Raw genomic sequence first — 13661 nt, 5'->3', positions numbered from 1 at the left:
CAGTCAGTCCACTGCTTAGGATGTCAGCCACGCACAGTCAGTCCACTGCTTAGGATGTCAGCCATGCACAGTCAGTCCACTGCATATGGTGTCAGCCGCCCACATCCAAGTGCTGAGGAAGTCTTGGCTGTTTCCAAGCGCCCGTGTCCCGATCACCCATGTGGGAGACCCAGATGGAGGTCCTAGCTCTTGGCCCAGACCTGATTATTGCAACTATCTGTGGAGTGAACCAGCAGATAGAAACTCTTGTTCCTACTTGCTTGCTCACTCTCTCTCCATTTCGAATAAATAACTGAGTCTCCTGTTCCCACGCCCTAGGAGCACTATACCTTACCACCCACCCCTACCCTACTGCTGCTTGTCTAAGGAGCATCTGCTGGTACACAGAGGCAGCATCAGAACAAAGCGTGAGCCACCCCCAACTCCTCGAAGAGCAGCAGGTTACAGAAGAATCTGCAAACCCACACATGCCCAGATCTGGGAGTCAGCAACAAAGCGGAAGCCACCCAGAGTCCACACACATGGGACGCTCCCACCTGTGCCAAGTGCCAAGTACAGAAAGCCACTTCTCTACACCCAAAGACACAGTCATGCAAGCCCAATGACAGGGGCACAGCACATCCCAACAGCAGCAGGACCACCCAGCCTGGGCAGCTGCTTGGAGGGAAGCCCTGTGAATGGTTACCTAGAAGTACCAGCCGCATGCAATAATGTGAAAGCCCACACTTTCATGAAAACATACTCCCTTCACAACGCTAACAAAATGCCCACAGAAGGCGGCACCTGGAACATTCTTCCACTTGACCCAGCCCATCCACCGAAACACTGCCTCTCCTGTCGCAAGATATCAGGTCACTAGCCTGCGCCAAGCGCAGCTCCTCCTGTGTCCGCTGGACACACTGCCCCCAACCTCCCCTGCCCAGTGCTCTAATTGTCTCATTGACGAATGACAACACCCACCCTTACCCTACTGCTGTCCTTTCCTTATCAAAAATCATCTCCATGCATGCAGAATGGTTCTGGGAAAATGACTTCAGGAGAGCAAAGCCGTGACGTTCAGCCCTGTATGCTCTGCCAGCTTCTGTCCTTTGCGAAGTTTACACACTGGGCTCTCCACGGCAGCGGCACAACTTGGAAACTGCTGCTGCTTGCTTTGCTCATGTCTGTCTGAACTACAGGCAAACCCCAGTCCCTGATGGGAGCTGTCTCATTAAGGAGCCCAACAAGACGCTCTGCTGGGAGCAGAGACGCAGAACTCCACAGGGAGCGCTAACACACGTGCGAACTGCGGGCTCATCACATACCTGAGACCCGGGGCTCCTGCGCTCACCAGCCCTGCCACCCTCCAAACGCCACCACCCTAATCTGAGCCACACACTCCCTTCTGGCGGGAGTCTCAGCAGTCCTGTCAATCTCACACTTCCAAATATTGAATGCTTGTAAAACAAGCAATCATGTGTGTTGATGCTTGCTTTTAACAACATACAATGCAAATATTTATGCAGAGCAGTAATTTCCATTGTGCAGTTTTTACTTCTAATTAAGGACTCCAAAAAATTATACTCACTGGAAACAAAAGCTTACACTGCATTACACAAACACGCAGGGGACGGGCCACTTCCCCAGGAGGGTGGACTGCCCTGGGGAACAGCACTGGGCAGCCAAGCAAGCACCCTCAGGCTGGACCGCAGACGGAATCTCAGCGTTCCGCTGCAGACCCACTGCTGCCCGGCGGCACTGGCTCGGAAACCTCTGTGTGATAAAACACAGAAGTGTCTCCCCTTGGGGCCTCCAGCACAGGTACAAAAGGAACCACTACGTGTATACGAGGGTTCTGTTATTTCACAAAAGGTTTAAGGATATTAAATGCTGGCTTGATTTGATCAGCACATGAACATCTATTCTGAATTACATACCACTTCATCAATAGCCATAATGAAAATTAAAAAGAAGGAAATAACTTAGAAAATAAGACAGAAAACGAAACCCAGCCATTAACTTAGTTTCCCTTGCAGCCAAGGTCCTGTGGCCGGCACAGTCCATGTCCTGGCCCCGCCCCAGTTCCCATCCAGCTCCCGGTCCATGGCTGGGAACGCCGCAGTGTGACTCAGGGGTCTGGTCCTGCACCCACCTGGGAAGCTGGCAGAAGCTCCTGGCGCCTGGCTTTGCCTTGGCCCAGCCCTGCCCGTTGAAGCTTTTGGGGGAGTAAACCAGCAGATAGAAGAGTCCTCTCTCTCTCTCTATCTCTCCCACCTCTCCCTCTCTGTATAAAGCTGCCTTTCAAATAAATGAGTCCTTTTTAAAATCATGCTCAAAGATTAGAGCATAAAAATACACCAGCAAAAGATACAGTTTAAAAATTATACTCACAATACTTTTTAAAAGTTTTTATTTACTTATCTGAAAGGTAAAGACAGGGACTTCCCACCTGCCAGCTCACTCACCAAGTGACTGCAGGTGCTGGGCCTGGGCAGGCATGGCAGGAGGCCCACGCTGCGCGTCGTGGACAGAGCACACAGCACATGGGCCTGGGCCGGCCACGGCAGGAGCCCCACACTGCATGTCGCAGAGAGAACACACACAGAGAAACACCCAGAACCCTGCCCCGTTGTGCTGACCCTCTCCTCTCGTTTCAGAATGAAATCATGTCATTTTGGAAAAGAAGTGTATCAGCACAAACAAACAGGTATGGAGGCAGAGGAAGGACAGATGGTACAGCAAGGCAAAGCCCGGGTCCAGCGAGTTGCCCACGCGTGCCACTGTGAACAGGGAGGGACATGTGAGCACTCGGGACACCCACAGCGGCCTCAGGACGGAGGGAAACTGATGTCAGAGAAATGCCGCCCTTCCTTCCAACATGAAGGCCTGAGAAACTAAGAGAACCTTCGCCCACATTTAGAGAAGGAAAGTCATCTTCTGAGGTCAAGGTCACCCTTGGGACAGGCACCTTTGGGTCCCTGGGAGCCCCAAAGCCTGTGCCCCCTTCCCCCCTCATGTTCATTCCATCCTTAAACCCACTACAAATCCTTATGGAAATGGTGGCAGTAGAGTTGTCTGCTTCTATATCAAAATATTTTCCTGCCACAATACCCTAAAAATGTCAAACACTGCTGGAACTTTGGAGAGCCACTGCGAGCTGGGACCCCCGAGCTAGCCAGGCAGCCGTCCAATGAGAAGCAACACCAGCAGGTCCCGCCACCTTCCTGAGCAAGTGCACCGACAAGGACAAACTCAAGAGCTCGGCAGCCAAGCTCAATGCCGAGCTCGCTGCCGAGCTCAATGCCGAGCTCAATGCCAAGCTCAATGCCAAGCTCACTATGCCTAGCTCAACGCCAAGCTCAACACCGAGCTCAACGCCTAGCTCAATGCCAAGCTCAACACCGAGCTCAATGCCAAGCTCAATGCCGAGCTCAATGCCGAGCTCAATGCCAAGCTCAATGCCGAGCTCAATGCCGAGCTCACTATGCCTAGCTCAATGCCGAGCTCAACACCGAGCTCAACGCCTAGCTCAATGCCGAGCTCAACACCGAGCTCAATGCGGAGCTCAATGCCAAGCTCAACGCCGAGCTCACTATGCCTAGCTCAACGCCTAGCTCAACGCCGAGCTCAACACCGAGCTCAACGCCTAGCTCAATGCCGAGCTCAACACCGAGCTCAATGCGGAGCTCAATGCCAAGCTCAACGCCGAGCTCACTATGCCTAGCTCAACACCGAGCTCAACGCCTAGCTCAATGCCGAGCTCAACACCTAGCTCAACGCCGAGTTCAATGCCGAGCTCAACGCCGAGTTCAACGCCGAGCTCAATGCCGAGTTCAACGCCGAGCTCAATGTCGAGCTCAATGCCGAGCTCACTATGCCTAGCTCAATGCCAAGCTCAACACCGAGCTCAACGCCGAGCTCAATGCCGAGCTCAATGCAAGGGAAACACCCCTCACGTGTTGTGGTTCTCAGGGCGGATCTGAATCTCCATACGCCTACACACATTATGAGGGACGGAATGAGAGATGACAGACGGGGGAGTGGGAGCAGCAGAGAAAGCCTGAGATGTGGCTATTTTCCGCACTTGCAAACACAGTTCCTCACCCTGGCTACTGCTCTCCACACTGTGAGACAGACCCCTGCCGCTCTTCTCAGTCATCAATGGCTAGCTTTCAGGTGCAAGGCAGACTCCGTCCCTGCAGGCTCCTGAGCAATTTCAGAAAGGGGATACAGTGCCCAGGTACAGAAGTTACCTGGAGGGAGGTGCAGTGCCCAGGTGTTGAAGTTACCTGGAGGGAGGTACAGTGCCCAGGTGTTGAAGTTACCTGGAGGGAGGTGCAGTGCCCAGGTATACAGGACCCTGGAGGGAGGTGCAGTGCCCAGGTACAGAAGTTACCTGGAGGGAGGTGCAGTGCCCAGGTACAGAAGTTACCTGGAGGGAGGTGCAGTGCCCAGGTACAGAAGTTACCTGGAGGGAGGTGCAGTGCCCAGGTGTTAAAGTTACCTGGAGGGAGGTGCAGTGCCCAGGTACAGAAGTTACCTGGAGGGAGGTGCAGTGCCCAGGTGTTGAAGTTACCTGGAGGGAGGTGCAGTGCCCAGGTGTTGAAGTTACCTGGAGGGAGGTGCAGTGCCCAGGTGTTGAAGTTACCTGGAGGGAGGTGCAGTGCCCAGGTGTTGAAGTTACCTGGAGGGAGGTGCAGTGCCCAGGTGTTGAAGTTACCTGGAGGGAGGTGCAGTGTCCAGGTGTTGAAGTTACCTGGAGGGAGGTGCAGTGCCCAGGTGTCGAAGTTACCTGGAGGGAGGTGCAGTGCCCAGGTACAGAAGTTACCTGGAGGCAGGTGCAGTGCCCAGGTGTTGGAGTTACCTGGAGGGAGGTGCAGTGCCCAGGTGTTGAAGTTACCTGGAGGGAGGTGCAGTGCCCAGGTGTCGAAGTTACCTGGAGGGAGGTGCAGTGCCCAGGTATACAGGACCCTGGGGGCAGGTGCAGTGCCCAGGTGTTGAAGTTACCTGGAGGGAGGTGCAGTGCCCAGGTACAGAAGTTACCTGGAGGCAGGTGCAGTGCCCAGGTGTTGGAGTTACCTGGAGGGAGGTGCAGTGCCCAGGTACAGAAGTTACCTGGAGGGAGGTGCAGTGCCCAGGTGTTGAAGTTACCTGGAGGGAGGTGCAGTGCCCAGGTACAGAAGTTACCCTGGGGGAAGGTGCAGTGTCCAGGTACAGAAGGACCTGAGCACCCAGGATTGTGGCAGGGATGGACCTGCCTCGCCTGGCTGCCCAGTCAGTGCGGCCCTAACTTCCTCATGCAGCAGGATGCCAAGGAGGCCAAGGGAAAACATCACAAACCCCATTTCGCAGCAAACCCTGCTACCCCTGATTCTTGCTTGAAGACCACCACAGCATTCCCTCCAGGAGCCAGCCCAACGTGCTTTTGGGCATCGTGGGGTGAATGTGCGAACCCCCAGGAGTGCTGTTTAGGCCTCCTCTCTGCCTTGGGAGGGCAGGCAGCATCTCCTTGCCTCCCGCTGCCTCCAAGGGTGCACCTTAGCAGGAAACTGTGTGGGAAGCAGAGTTAGTTCCAACCACACCTGAGATGTGGCCAAGCCACCTGCTGTGCCACATGCCCATCTCAGTGAAAGACCCAAGTCACTGTGGCACGCCAAATACCTGGGAGAGCGCCAAGCCATCTCCCTGCCAGGCAGTGGTTCTTAGAGGGGAGGTATCTTGCACCCTGAAGCACACTTAAAAAAATTTTTTTAACCAGAAACTTGGTAAATCCACACTTTCATCTGGTTAAGATACAGTTTTGTTTTAAAGACTTATTTATTTATTTTTATTGTAAAGTCAGATATACAGAGAGGAGGAGAGACAGAGAGGAAGATCTTCCTTCCACGGATTCACTCCCCAAGTGGTTGCAACAGCCAGAGCTGAGCCAATCCGAAGCCAGGAGCCTCTTCTGGGCCTCCCACGCAGGTGCAGGGTCTCAAGGCTTTGGGCCATCCTCTAATGCTTTCCCAGGCCACAAGCAGGGAGCTAGATGGGAAGCGGGGCTGCCGGGATTAGAACCAACACCCATATGGGATAGCAGCAAGGGCAAGGTGAGGACTTTTACGTGCTAGGCTACTGCACCAGGCCCCACACTTCAAATTTTTATTGAGGCTCCTCAATGTCCAAGGTGCTATGGCAAATACTAAAGAGAAATCACAGCTAGATGGAAGACTGTGTCGGAGCTGCCTCCGAGGAATGATTCAGGGACCCCACCACTACAGGGCATGTGCAGGCCAGGCCCCAGGATCTGGAAAGCTTGGGGTGACACAGTAAAGACGGGAACCCCCAGGACCAACGCTGTGGTGCATCATCAGCCTCCCTTGTGGGGTCCTGTGCTGGATGCGCACTTCCAGTCCAGCTCCCTGCTGATGGCCTAGGAGGAGCAGCAGACGGCCCAGGTGTCTGGGCCCTGGCACCCATACGGACGACCCAGTGAGATCCCTGGCGCCTATAGCCATTTGGAGAGTGAGTCAATCTCTCTCTCTCTCTCTCTCTCTCTCTCTCTCTCTCTGCAGGTAGCTCTCCTCTCCCTGGGGAAAGGAGGGGCTGCTGCCTAGAGCTGCCCTCCAGCCCAGGAGGGCACTGGCTGTGCCCAGCCCGGCACCAAGTGTCAGGATCGGGTCTCTGAGTGGCTGGTGTGAAAGCATAGCACAGCCAGGAAGGTCACAGTAGGCGAGCCTTGCCACTAGCAGTCCAAAGGCACTGGCCTCGTGACTTGCACTAAAGCCCACCTGCACTCTGGCCAGCTCCAGCCCCCTCCCACAAAGCTAACAGCACACCAAGTACCTAGCCCTGAGACACAGAGCGCTGACGGGAACTCGCGCTCCGGCAGCGTTTGGGGCCGTGTGACAAGGGTGCTGGCAATCTTTCTTTCCCACCAAAGCCATTGGGGCACAGCAGCACAGTGATGGCATGTTATTTACATTTGTTAATAAAGTCACATGCATATTTAATTATTTAATTCAGGGGAAATCAATGTACTGCAAGTGCATGTCGTACATGCCTAAGCACGCTCTGCTAGTGCAATTCACAGCGAGGCCCAAGGACGCCAGCCTGGCCCTGCGTTCATGTCTCCCTCCCTGAAAGCACTGAGGCCCTTCAGGGAAAGCAGTGACACGCCAGGGCAGACACTGGCACTTGGTCAGTGCCAGGCACACCACGCACCTGCTTCTAATAAAGACAGTCCAGGACACTGGTGTGTGATGCTGCCGTCCCCCTCTGAACACGGGTTCCAGTCCCCGCTGCCTCTCTTCTCCTCCGGACCCTGCCAAGGCACCTGGGAGAGCAGCGCAGGACGGCCCAGTGGCTTGGGCTCTGTCCCTCAGTGATGTCGCGCTCTGGCCTGGCCCAGCCGCGGCCACCATGGCCATCGGGAAGTGAAGCAGCAGGTGAGAGATGGCTTCTGCTTCTCCCTCTCCCTCTTCTATTCTACTCTTCAGATAAACAAATACATCTCGGACACACACACACATTGCAGACTTGATTCAGTTACTTAGGACTGTCAGAGGTCAGAGAATCCTAGGAGAAGTAATTTGAACCCATCAAGAAAAGAACTGACCAGCCCTGAAAGTGCAAATCCCTTCTGTCCCAGGAAGGCCTTCTGCGCAGCCTCGTGGCATGAGGAAGGGGAGAGGCCACGCCGTCTTCACCGAGTGGACTGTTACAAACAAGCACGCTCAGCGCTGAGCTCACCACTGTGTGAAGTGTGCACGCTGCTGGGCCGCCCGCTGGAGTTCTCCAAGTCCAACACACAAAGCGCATCACGAGCCAGGTTCATGGTAACTATGCTTTCACAGTCGGCTACACTGCCTGCCGCATGCTGGGCTTACCCTACCCTGTTAACGCCCCATGCTGGCTTCATGCTACCCTCTCACTGTGCTGTTATGTCACATGCTGCCTTCACGGCACCCTTCCCATCCGACTCCAGCCGCCCACAGGAGAGGCTCGGCCTCCTACCGCAGCTCCTCACTGAAGGACCTGACCACTGAGCCCCCGGGAAGAAGTTTTCAGGCACCAGAAGAATCAGAGCTCTCCTCCACACTGCTTAGTCACATCGGGAAATCTGTCAGCAAGCTACGTCCACAAATGAGAAAACACAGCCACTCTGTACCTTTAATAAAACCTTGTTATTGCAATATAAAACAGAGAAGGCCTGCTTTAACTATGAGACATAGCGACAGCCAATAAACTGCCTGCCCCGTGGCTGTGTTCCAGCCGGCCAGGCTTTGCTGTGGGTTTGTGTGGCTTGCATTGCCACACGTCTGCTGTGCTGGGTTCACGCAGCCCATCCCTCAGCCCCATCTTCCGTTTCCTCGGCGCATCCCAGATCCCGCGAGGTCTGCTCCTCCGAGTCGCTCTAACCCAGTTAGGAGATGTGGCCTCGTGAAGTCGGGGACACAGCAGGCACCACCCCCACCGTCCGGCACGGATACCCTGCGGGCCAGTGTTCCGGACCTAGGAGCGGATCCAAAGGCAGAGCCTTGGCGATGCAGAACCAGAGAACGCACACTGCCTGTCGTCAGCCTGTGCCTGGCCACTGGCTCACCTGGAAAGTCTTGGTGGGCGTCCCCAGCACACTCTGACCCCTCCCAGAAAGTTTCTGTGAAGCAGCACCCGGTGGGCCCCGGACCACCATGAGGAGATGCCGCTGCTTTCTACAATGACCGAACAGATCCAACCACTGCGTTCCGGGAGTGCCTCCTGGGCCTCCAGACGCGCTGTTCCCAGGGCGCCGGCAAGAGGCAGCTCCAACACAGGAACACCAGCACAGGAACACCGCTCTCAGGTGGTCTGCAGCTGGGCCCCACCACAGCCAGGGTGAGACCCCGCACAGACACCTCCACATGAGCCCCTCCGTAGAGACAGGGGCAGTCTTCCGGGCTCACCCAGGCAGCTTTTCTGGCAAAGTGGGGATATTACCGACAGCACTCCCATCCAACCAAGTCTGCTCTGAAATCATTTCCAGACAGCTCGGTGCCAGCTGGACAGGTCAGGCCCCAGTTCCCGGAATGCCCCCAGTCAGCTCACTCAGCTCTGCCCACGACCTGTGCTCCCGAGGGACCCATCTGCCCTCCCCTGCCTGAGAGTGCCTCCTGGCAACAGCACCAATGTTCCCTCCTACCCCTTGGCAGCCTCACCAGGGCCTCCACACCCTGTCCTCTGGGGGGGACACCTGCAACCAGCACCTGTGCCGCAGCACCCGTGCCTGCACGCGCGCGCACACACAAACACACACACACACACACACACACACACACTCCCCATGCGCCCCCTCTCCGGCCGCCCCTGCCACTCACAAACCCCCACACAATCACTCCCAGCAAAGTTAGTCCCAGCCCCAGACCGGAGGCGGCAGCATCTCACCTTTGGAGAACAAGGCGGCCAGGCTGATGAGCACGGGGGACCAATGGTGCCACAGCGGCCCCATCTCAGACGGGCACATCCCGGAGAACCCGACCGAAGATTCTCGGCTCCCTGGCGCAGTCCAAACGAGGAGACCTGGCTGAGCTCTCAGAAGGCCAGAGCCAGGCAGGGTGGCGCAGGAGCGCCCGGCTAGCAGTCCGAGCAGCCCCGCCGCCCTGCGCCCTCCGCCGGGCAGCTCCTGGTCCAGCGAGCTCGGACTTCTGAGTCCGAATGCTTGCAGGCAAGCCCCACCCCCCAGCCCGAGCCCCCAGCCACGATTTTAAAAATATATATCCACAAGGGGTTTTCCTGTCCTGTTAGCCCAAGAGTGCCCAAGGTGGTCCCGGGAGGAAGCCGCCAGAGAACACAGGGCCCGCGGTGGCCGCGCCTGCCGGCTCCAGGGCTGGCTAGCGAGCGCGGGCGCGAGCGACAGCCGGGCGGCGGGGCTGCGGCGCCCGGGACTCCGGCAGAGGCGGCGCGGAGGCTCCAGGGCAGCTGGGCCGGAACGTGGGGTGGCCTGGGGTGTCCTGGCACGCGGCCCCCATCCCGGGCCAGCCGCTGCGCCCACGCGCGCGCTCCAGCGCCCAAAGTTTGATGGGGCGCAGCACCTCTGCGTGCCGCCGCCTCGGCCCGGCCGCCCACCCAGCCCCGGGCCGGCTCGGGCTCAAGCTCGGGTCCGCCGGGCTCTACGCGCGCAGAGCGCACTGCCGGCCTCGAGACGTCGGGCTCCCCCCGGCGCCCGCGGGAGGCGGGCCAGCTGTGCGCGGGGGAGGCCCGGCCGGCGCGGGGACGCAGCTGCCGCCCTGCCAGCCGGCACGGTGGCCCGGTCCCCCCGCCACCGCATCCAGAGCGCCGGAGATAGCCACAGCGCCAAGCGCGCGGGGTTTTGCCTCAAAGATTTGTCTTTTTTTAAAAAGCCCCACCCTTCCGGAGTGGCAGCTGTGAGCCCCAATCCGCAAAGTGAATCCCACCTACCCCTCTCCCGAGTGGGCTCGGCACCCGGCACAGCTGCCACCGCCCTTTGGCGGGCGAGCGGAGGGGGCTGCCGGTGGGCGGTAAACACTCCGCCCGCTGCAGCAGCCGGAGGAGGGCGCTACCCCCGCCCACAACAGGTGTTGCCTCCTGTTCTCTTCAAAAAACCTGCGCCAGGGGCCCCCGAGTGAGTGTCCCTGGCTGAATCGCCCGTCGCCGGAGCACGGGATGAGTCCCTCAGGGAAGACAGTCGCCTTGAGAAGACACTCGGTTCTCTGCAAACACCATCCTGAATCCCTAATTAAGACGTCCCGCAGAAAAGCCCCCAAAGACAGCTCGGTTCCACGTAGCTTTTGAGTTCATAGATCAGAACCCAGCGAGCAGGGGGGACAGCGTCCTGAACGGCTGAAGACAAACCCACAACCACCCACGCCAAAGGAGGCAAATTTACCTCTGCTTGTGAAAATGGGTCGTGGCCATGGGGCGCGTGCGTGTTGTACCCGCAGCGAAGTTGCGCGCGGTGAGGGAGCCCAGGCTGTCCGTTTCCCATCTCCTGTGCTCTGCAGGTCCTTCAGGCATCCATCCGTGCTTTCTCCGGCTTCTCCTTAGCCACCCTGCCTTCCCCTCAACAGCTCATGCCCATAAAACTTGAAGATGCTGCAGACCGTTGCAAGTGGCCTCCTTCCCTTCCTGAGACTGTGGCACCGCTGGGAGGCCAGGGCATAGCCTGGAGTGCAGGCCCAGCACCTTTCCCGACAGGCCAAGGCTGCGGTCTGAAGCCCACGCTGGGGCCCACCAGTCCCCTGCACTCAGCCGCAGGTCAGGACCACAGCCCTTCCCACACACGCCTCCCCGGCCCCTGCGCACACACCTGCTCTTGCTCACTCGTTCAGGGCTGGGTCCCTTCTGCCAGAGTGGGCTTTCTCTTCAAAAATTCTCAGACTGATTGACAAAAAGCAAACAGCCTCTGTTTGTTAAAAAGCACTCCGTGCATACTCTGCCCCATCCCCCGGCAGCCCTGAGGTCATCAGATGGCTCCTGCTTCCGTCACTGCAGGGTCCCTCTGTGTCCTCACGAGGAAAGGTGACCAACAGATGCCCTGTGCACACACGGGCGGCTGCACACACATCTTGCCCTCTCTGCTGGGGGAGCCACAAGTCTAGACACTGCTTCAGCTCAAAGCCTCCTGCCCTCTCCCCTCCCGACAATGCTGTCCCAGCGGAAGCATCCGATGGCCTCTGGGTCATTAGCACAACTAACCACGGGGCAAGCAACCGTGGAGGCCACCAGGCCCTCGGCAGTGGCCCAGGCCTCAGGGAGGACTTCCTGTCCGAGCCACCAGCTGTGAGAAATCCCCGTCCCCAAGAGCGTAGGTTTCTTCTGCAGGCCATAAATCAATGTGTAAGGCTAATTTTGCTGGTAATTACATAGCACTAATTGTTGGCGCCTGTGGGTGGGGCGTTGGCTCCAGGCACTAGCTTTCCCTACACCTTCCTGGGAAGCTGAGGCAGACACAGTGCGGGGCCCACAGCACTAACCAAGCTGCTCTTCACCTGCCAATGCCGCGCACGGCCCCGCCTGAACCACGCCCAGCGCGTGTCCATACAGAATGCTACCTCTCGAGGCCCTCCCACGTGGTCTCCCCACCAGCTCAGCCAGATGAGCACCCAGCGGGAAGGGCCGTAGAACCTGCTGGCTGGCTTGTACCAGTCATCTGCCAGGGGCCGCCTTCTGGCTTGCAGAGCCCTGAGGCTTTTGGGCACAGGCGGGGGAGACCAAGGCCCTCTCTGGGGCCCTCACCGTCACCCTAGAGCCCTGCCATGACTGGAGGCTGCCAAGATCTGCCCTCCACGCCTCCCCAGTTTCTCGACCCCTTGCCATGGACGGAATGAAGGAGGCCAAGCGTGCCAAGTCACCAGCAGGACTGAAGGCCACCTGTGGCTCCTCACTGTGCACCTGCCCAGCCAGGAACCCAGTGGCCAGCTGCCCCCAGCTGGCCAAGCCCATCGCCTGCAGCCAGCACGAATTCCTGGCTCAGCAGCCAGACAGCCCAGAAGCCTGGCCTGAGCTTTTCTGCCTCTGAGTTACCCTTCTCAGAGCACTGCTCAGTCGGGAAGACAACCTGCACCTTCAGGGACAGAGACCACCATGTCATGTCCATCGGAGACAGACTCGGTCACATGCTGAGGGATGGACAGGGCTCTGGGAGGAGCCCTTGCTTCAAATTCTATTTCTTCTCCGCTCCCAAAGTCCAAGGGAAAATCCCAAGGCACCCAAACCGCCAAACAACAGGGGTAGGGGACTGACTCCCCAGGTGAGGACGACCACCAGTGTGCCCCGGATTAGGGGCAAGCAACAAGACCCCGCCCAGTCGCAGGCACGGGGTATCTGAGGAGCAAGCCCTGATCTGGCCGGTGGGGACAGTGGCCAGCGTGCAGGTCTTGAGGTCTGACCCTGCAGGCGAGCCACCCCGATCAGTGCAGCAAAAGCTCAGGGAGCCAGAGCAGCCACACCCCTCACGCTCCTCCAGCAGGCACCGGCTGCCAGCCCGCAGGCACCAGCTGCCAGCCCGTCATCAGAGAGAGAATGAGGTGGCCAGGACCAGACAGAACGGGAAACCCATGTGACCCTGCCCAGGGATCGCGCCCTGTCCCCAGCGCCCATCTGTCCCAGCCACAGCCGGGCAGCAGACCAGCTGTCCTTGTAGGGGCTCAGTCCTGAGGAGGCAGCTGGAGTCCCCACCTGAGCCCCCACACCAAGGCAACTCTAGCCTGGCTGTGGCCCATCAGTGCCGACTGCAGCCAGATGGTTTCGGGTTTTGTTCACTTAAAATCCATATTCCTAGTGCACTCGTAGGGCCTTCACCAGGGATGCCTCGCCTCACATCGTCCTTCCCGGGGATGCGCATGGCCCTTGTGGCTGAGGAAGCAAGCAACGCCCCTCCCCGTGTCCAAGGCAAGCATTTACAGACTGGATGCCAGCCCTGCCAGCGAGGGATTGGGCAGCCAGGACAGGAAAGGCATTGGGTGCGATTTGCCCCATTTGCTGAGACCAATGACTAGCAATGCCTCCACTCCCTGCCCCTCATCAACGGGAGACTCCAAGGAGGGCAGGGGAATGGGGTGCTGGAAAAGGCAACTTAAAATCACCCCAAAAGACAGGCCAAGTGACATGCCATCGGTGTTTCATATCATAATGGGTTGTAACCGTCAGGAGGGGTACCTGCATGGCCAGCCCCCTCCAGCCTGTCCACAGCTGACAAGAGC

At 58.1% G+C, this 13661-nt stretch overlaps 1 protein-coding gene across 1 annotated transcript in view; it reads right to left on the bottom strand.

Annotated features, from left to right (window-relative positions):
- Positions 1-10201, bottom strand: part of TMEM132D (transmembrane protein 132D) — a 289311-nt gene extending 279110 nt beyond the window's left edge. The window contains exon 1 of the mRNA XM_058656634.1: positions 9385-10201. Coding sequence (XP_058512617.1) covers positions 9385-9463 — 79 coding nt within the window. The 5' untranslated portion in view covers positions 9464-10201. The remainder of the gene's footprint in view (positions 1-9384) is intronic.
- Positions 10202-13661: the final 3460 nt, after the last annotated feature.

The sequence above is a fragment of the Ochotona princeps genome, chromosome 29 (genome assembly GCF_030435755.1).
Source record: "Ochotona princeps isolate mOchPri1 chromosome 29, mOchPri1.hap1, whole genome shotgun sequence".
NCBI classification, from domain to species: Eukaryota; Metazoa; Chordata; class Mammalia; order Lagomorpha; family Ochotonidae; genus Ochotona; species Ochotona princeps.
Note: the sequence above shows the minus strand (reverse complement) of the source record. Positions and strands in the feature narration are given on the sequence as shown.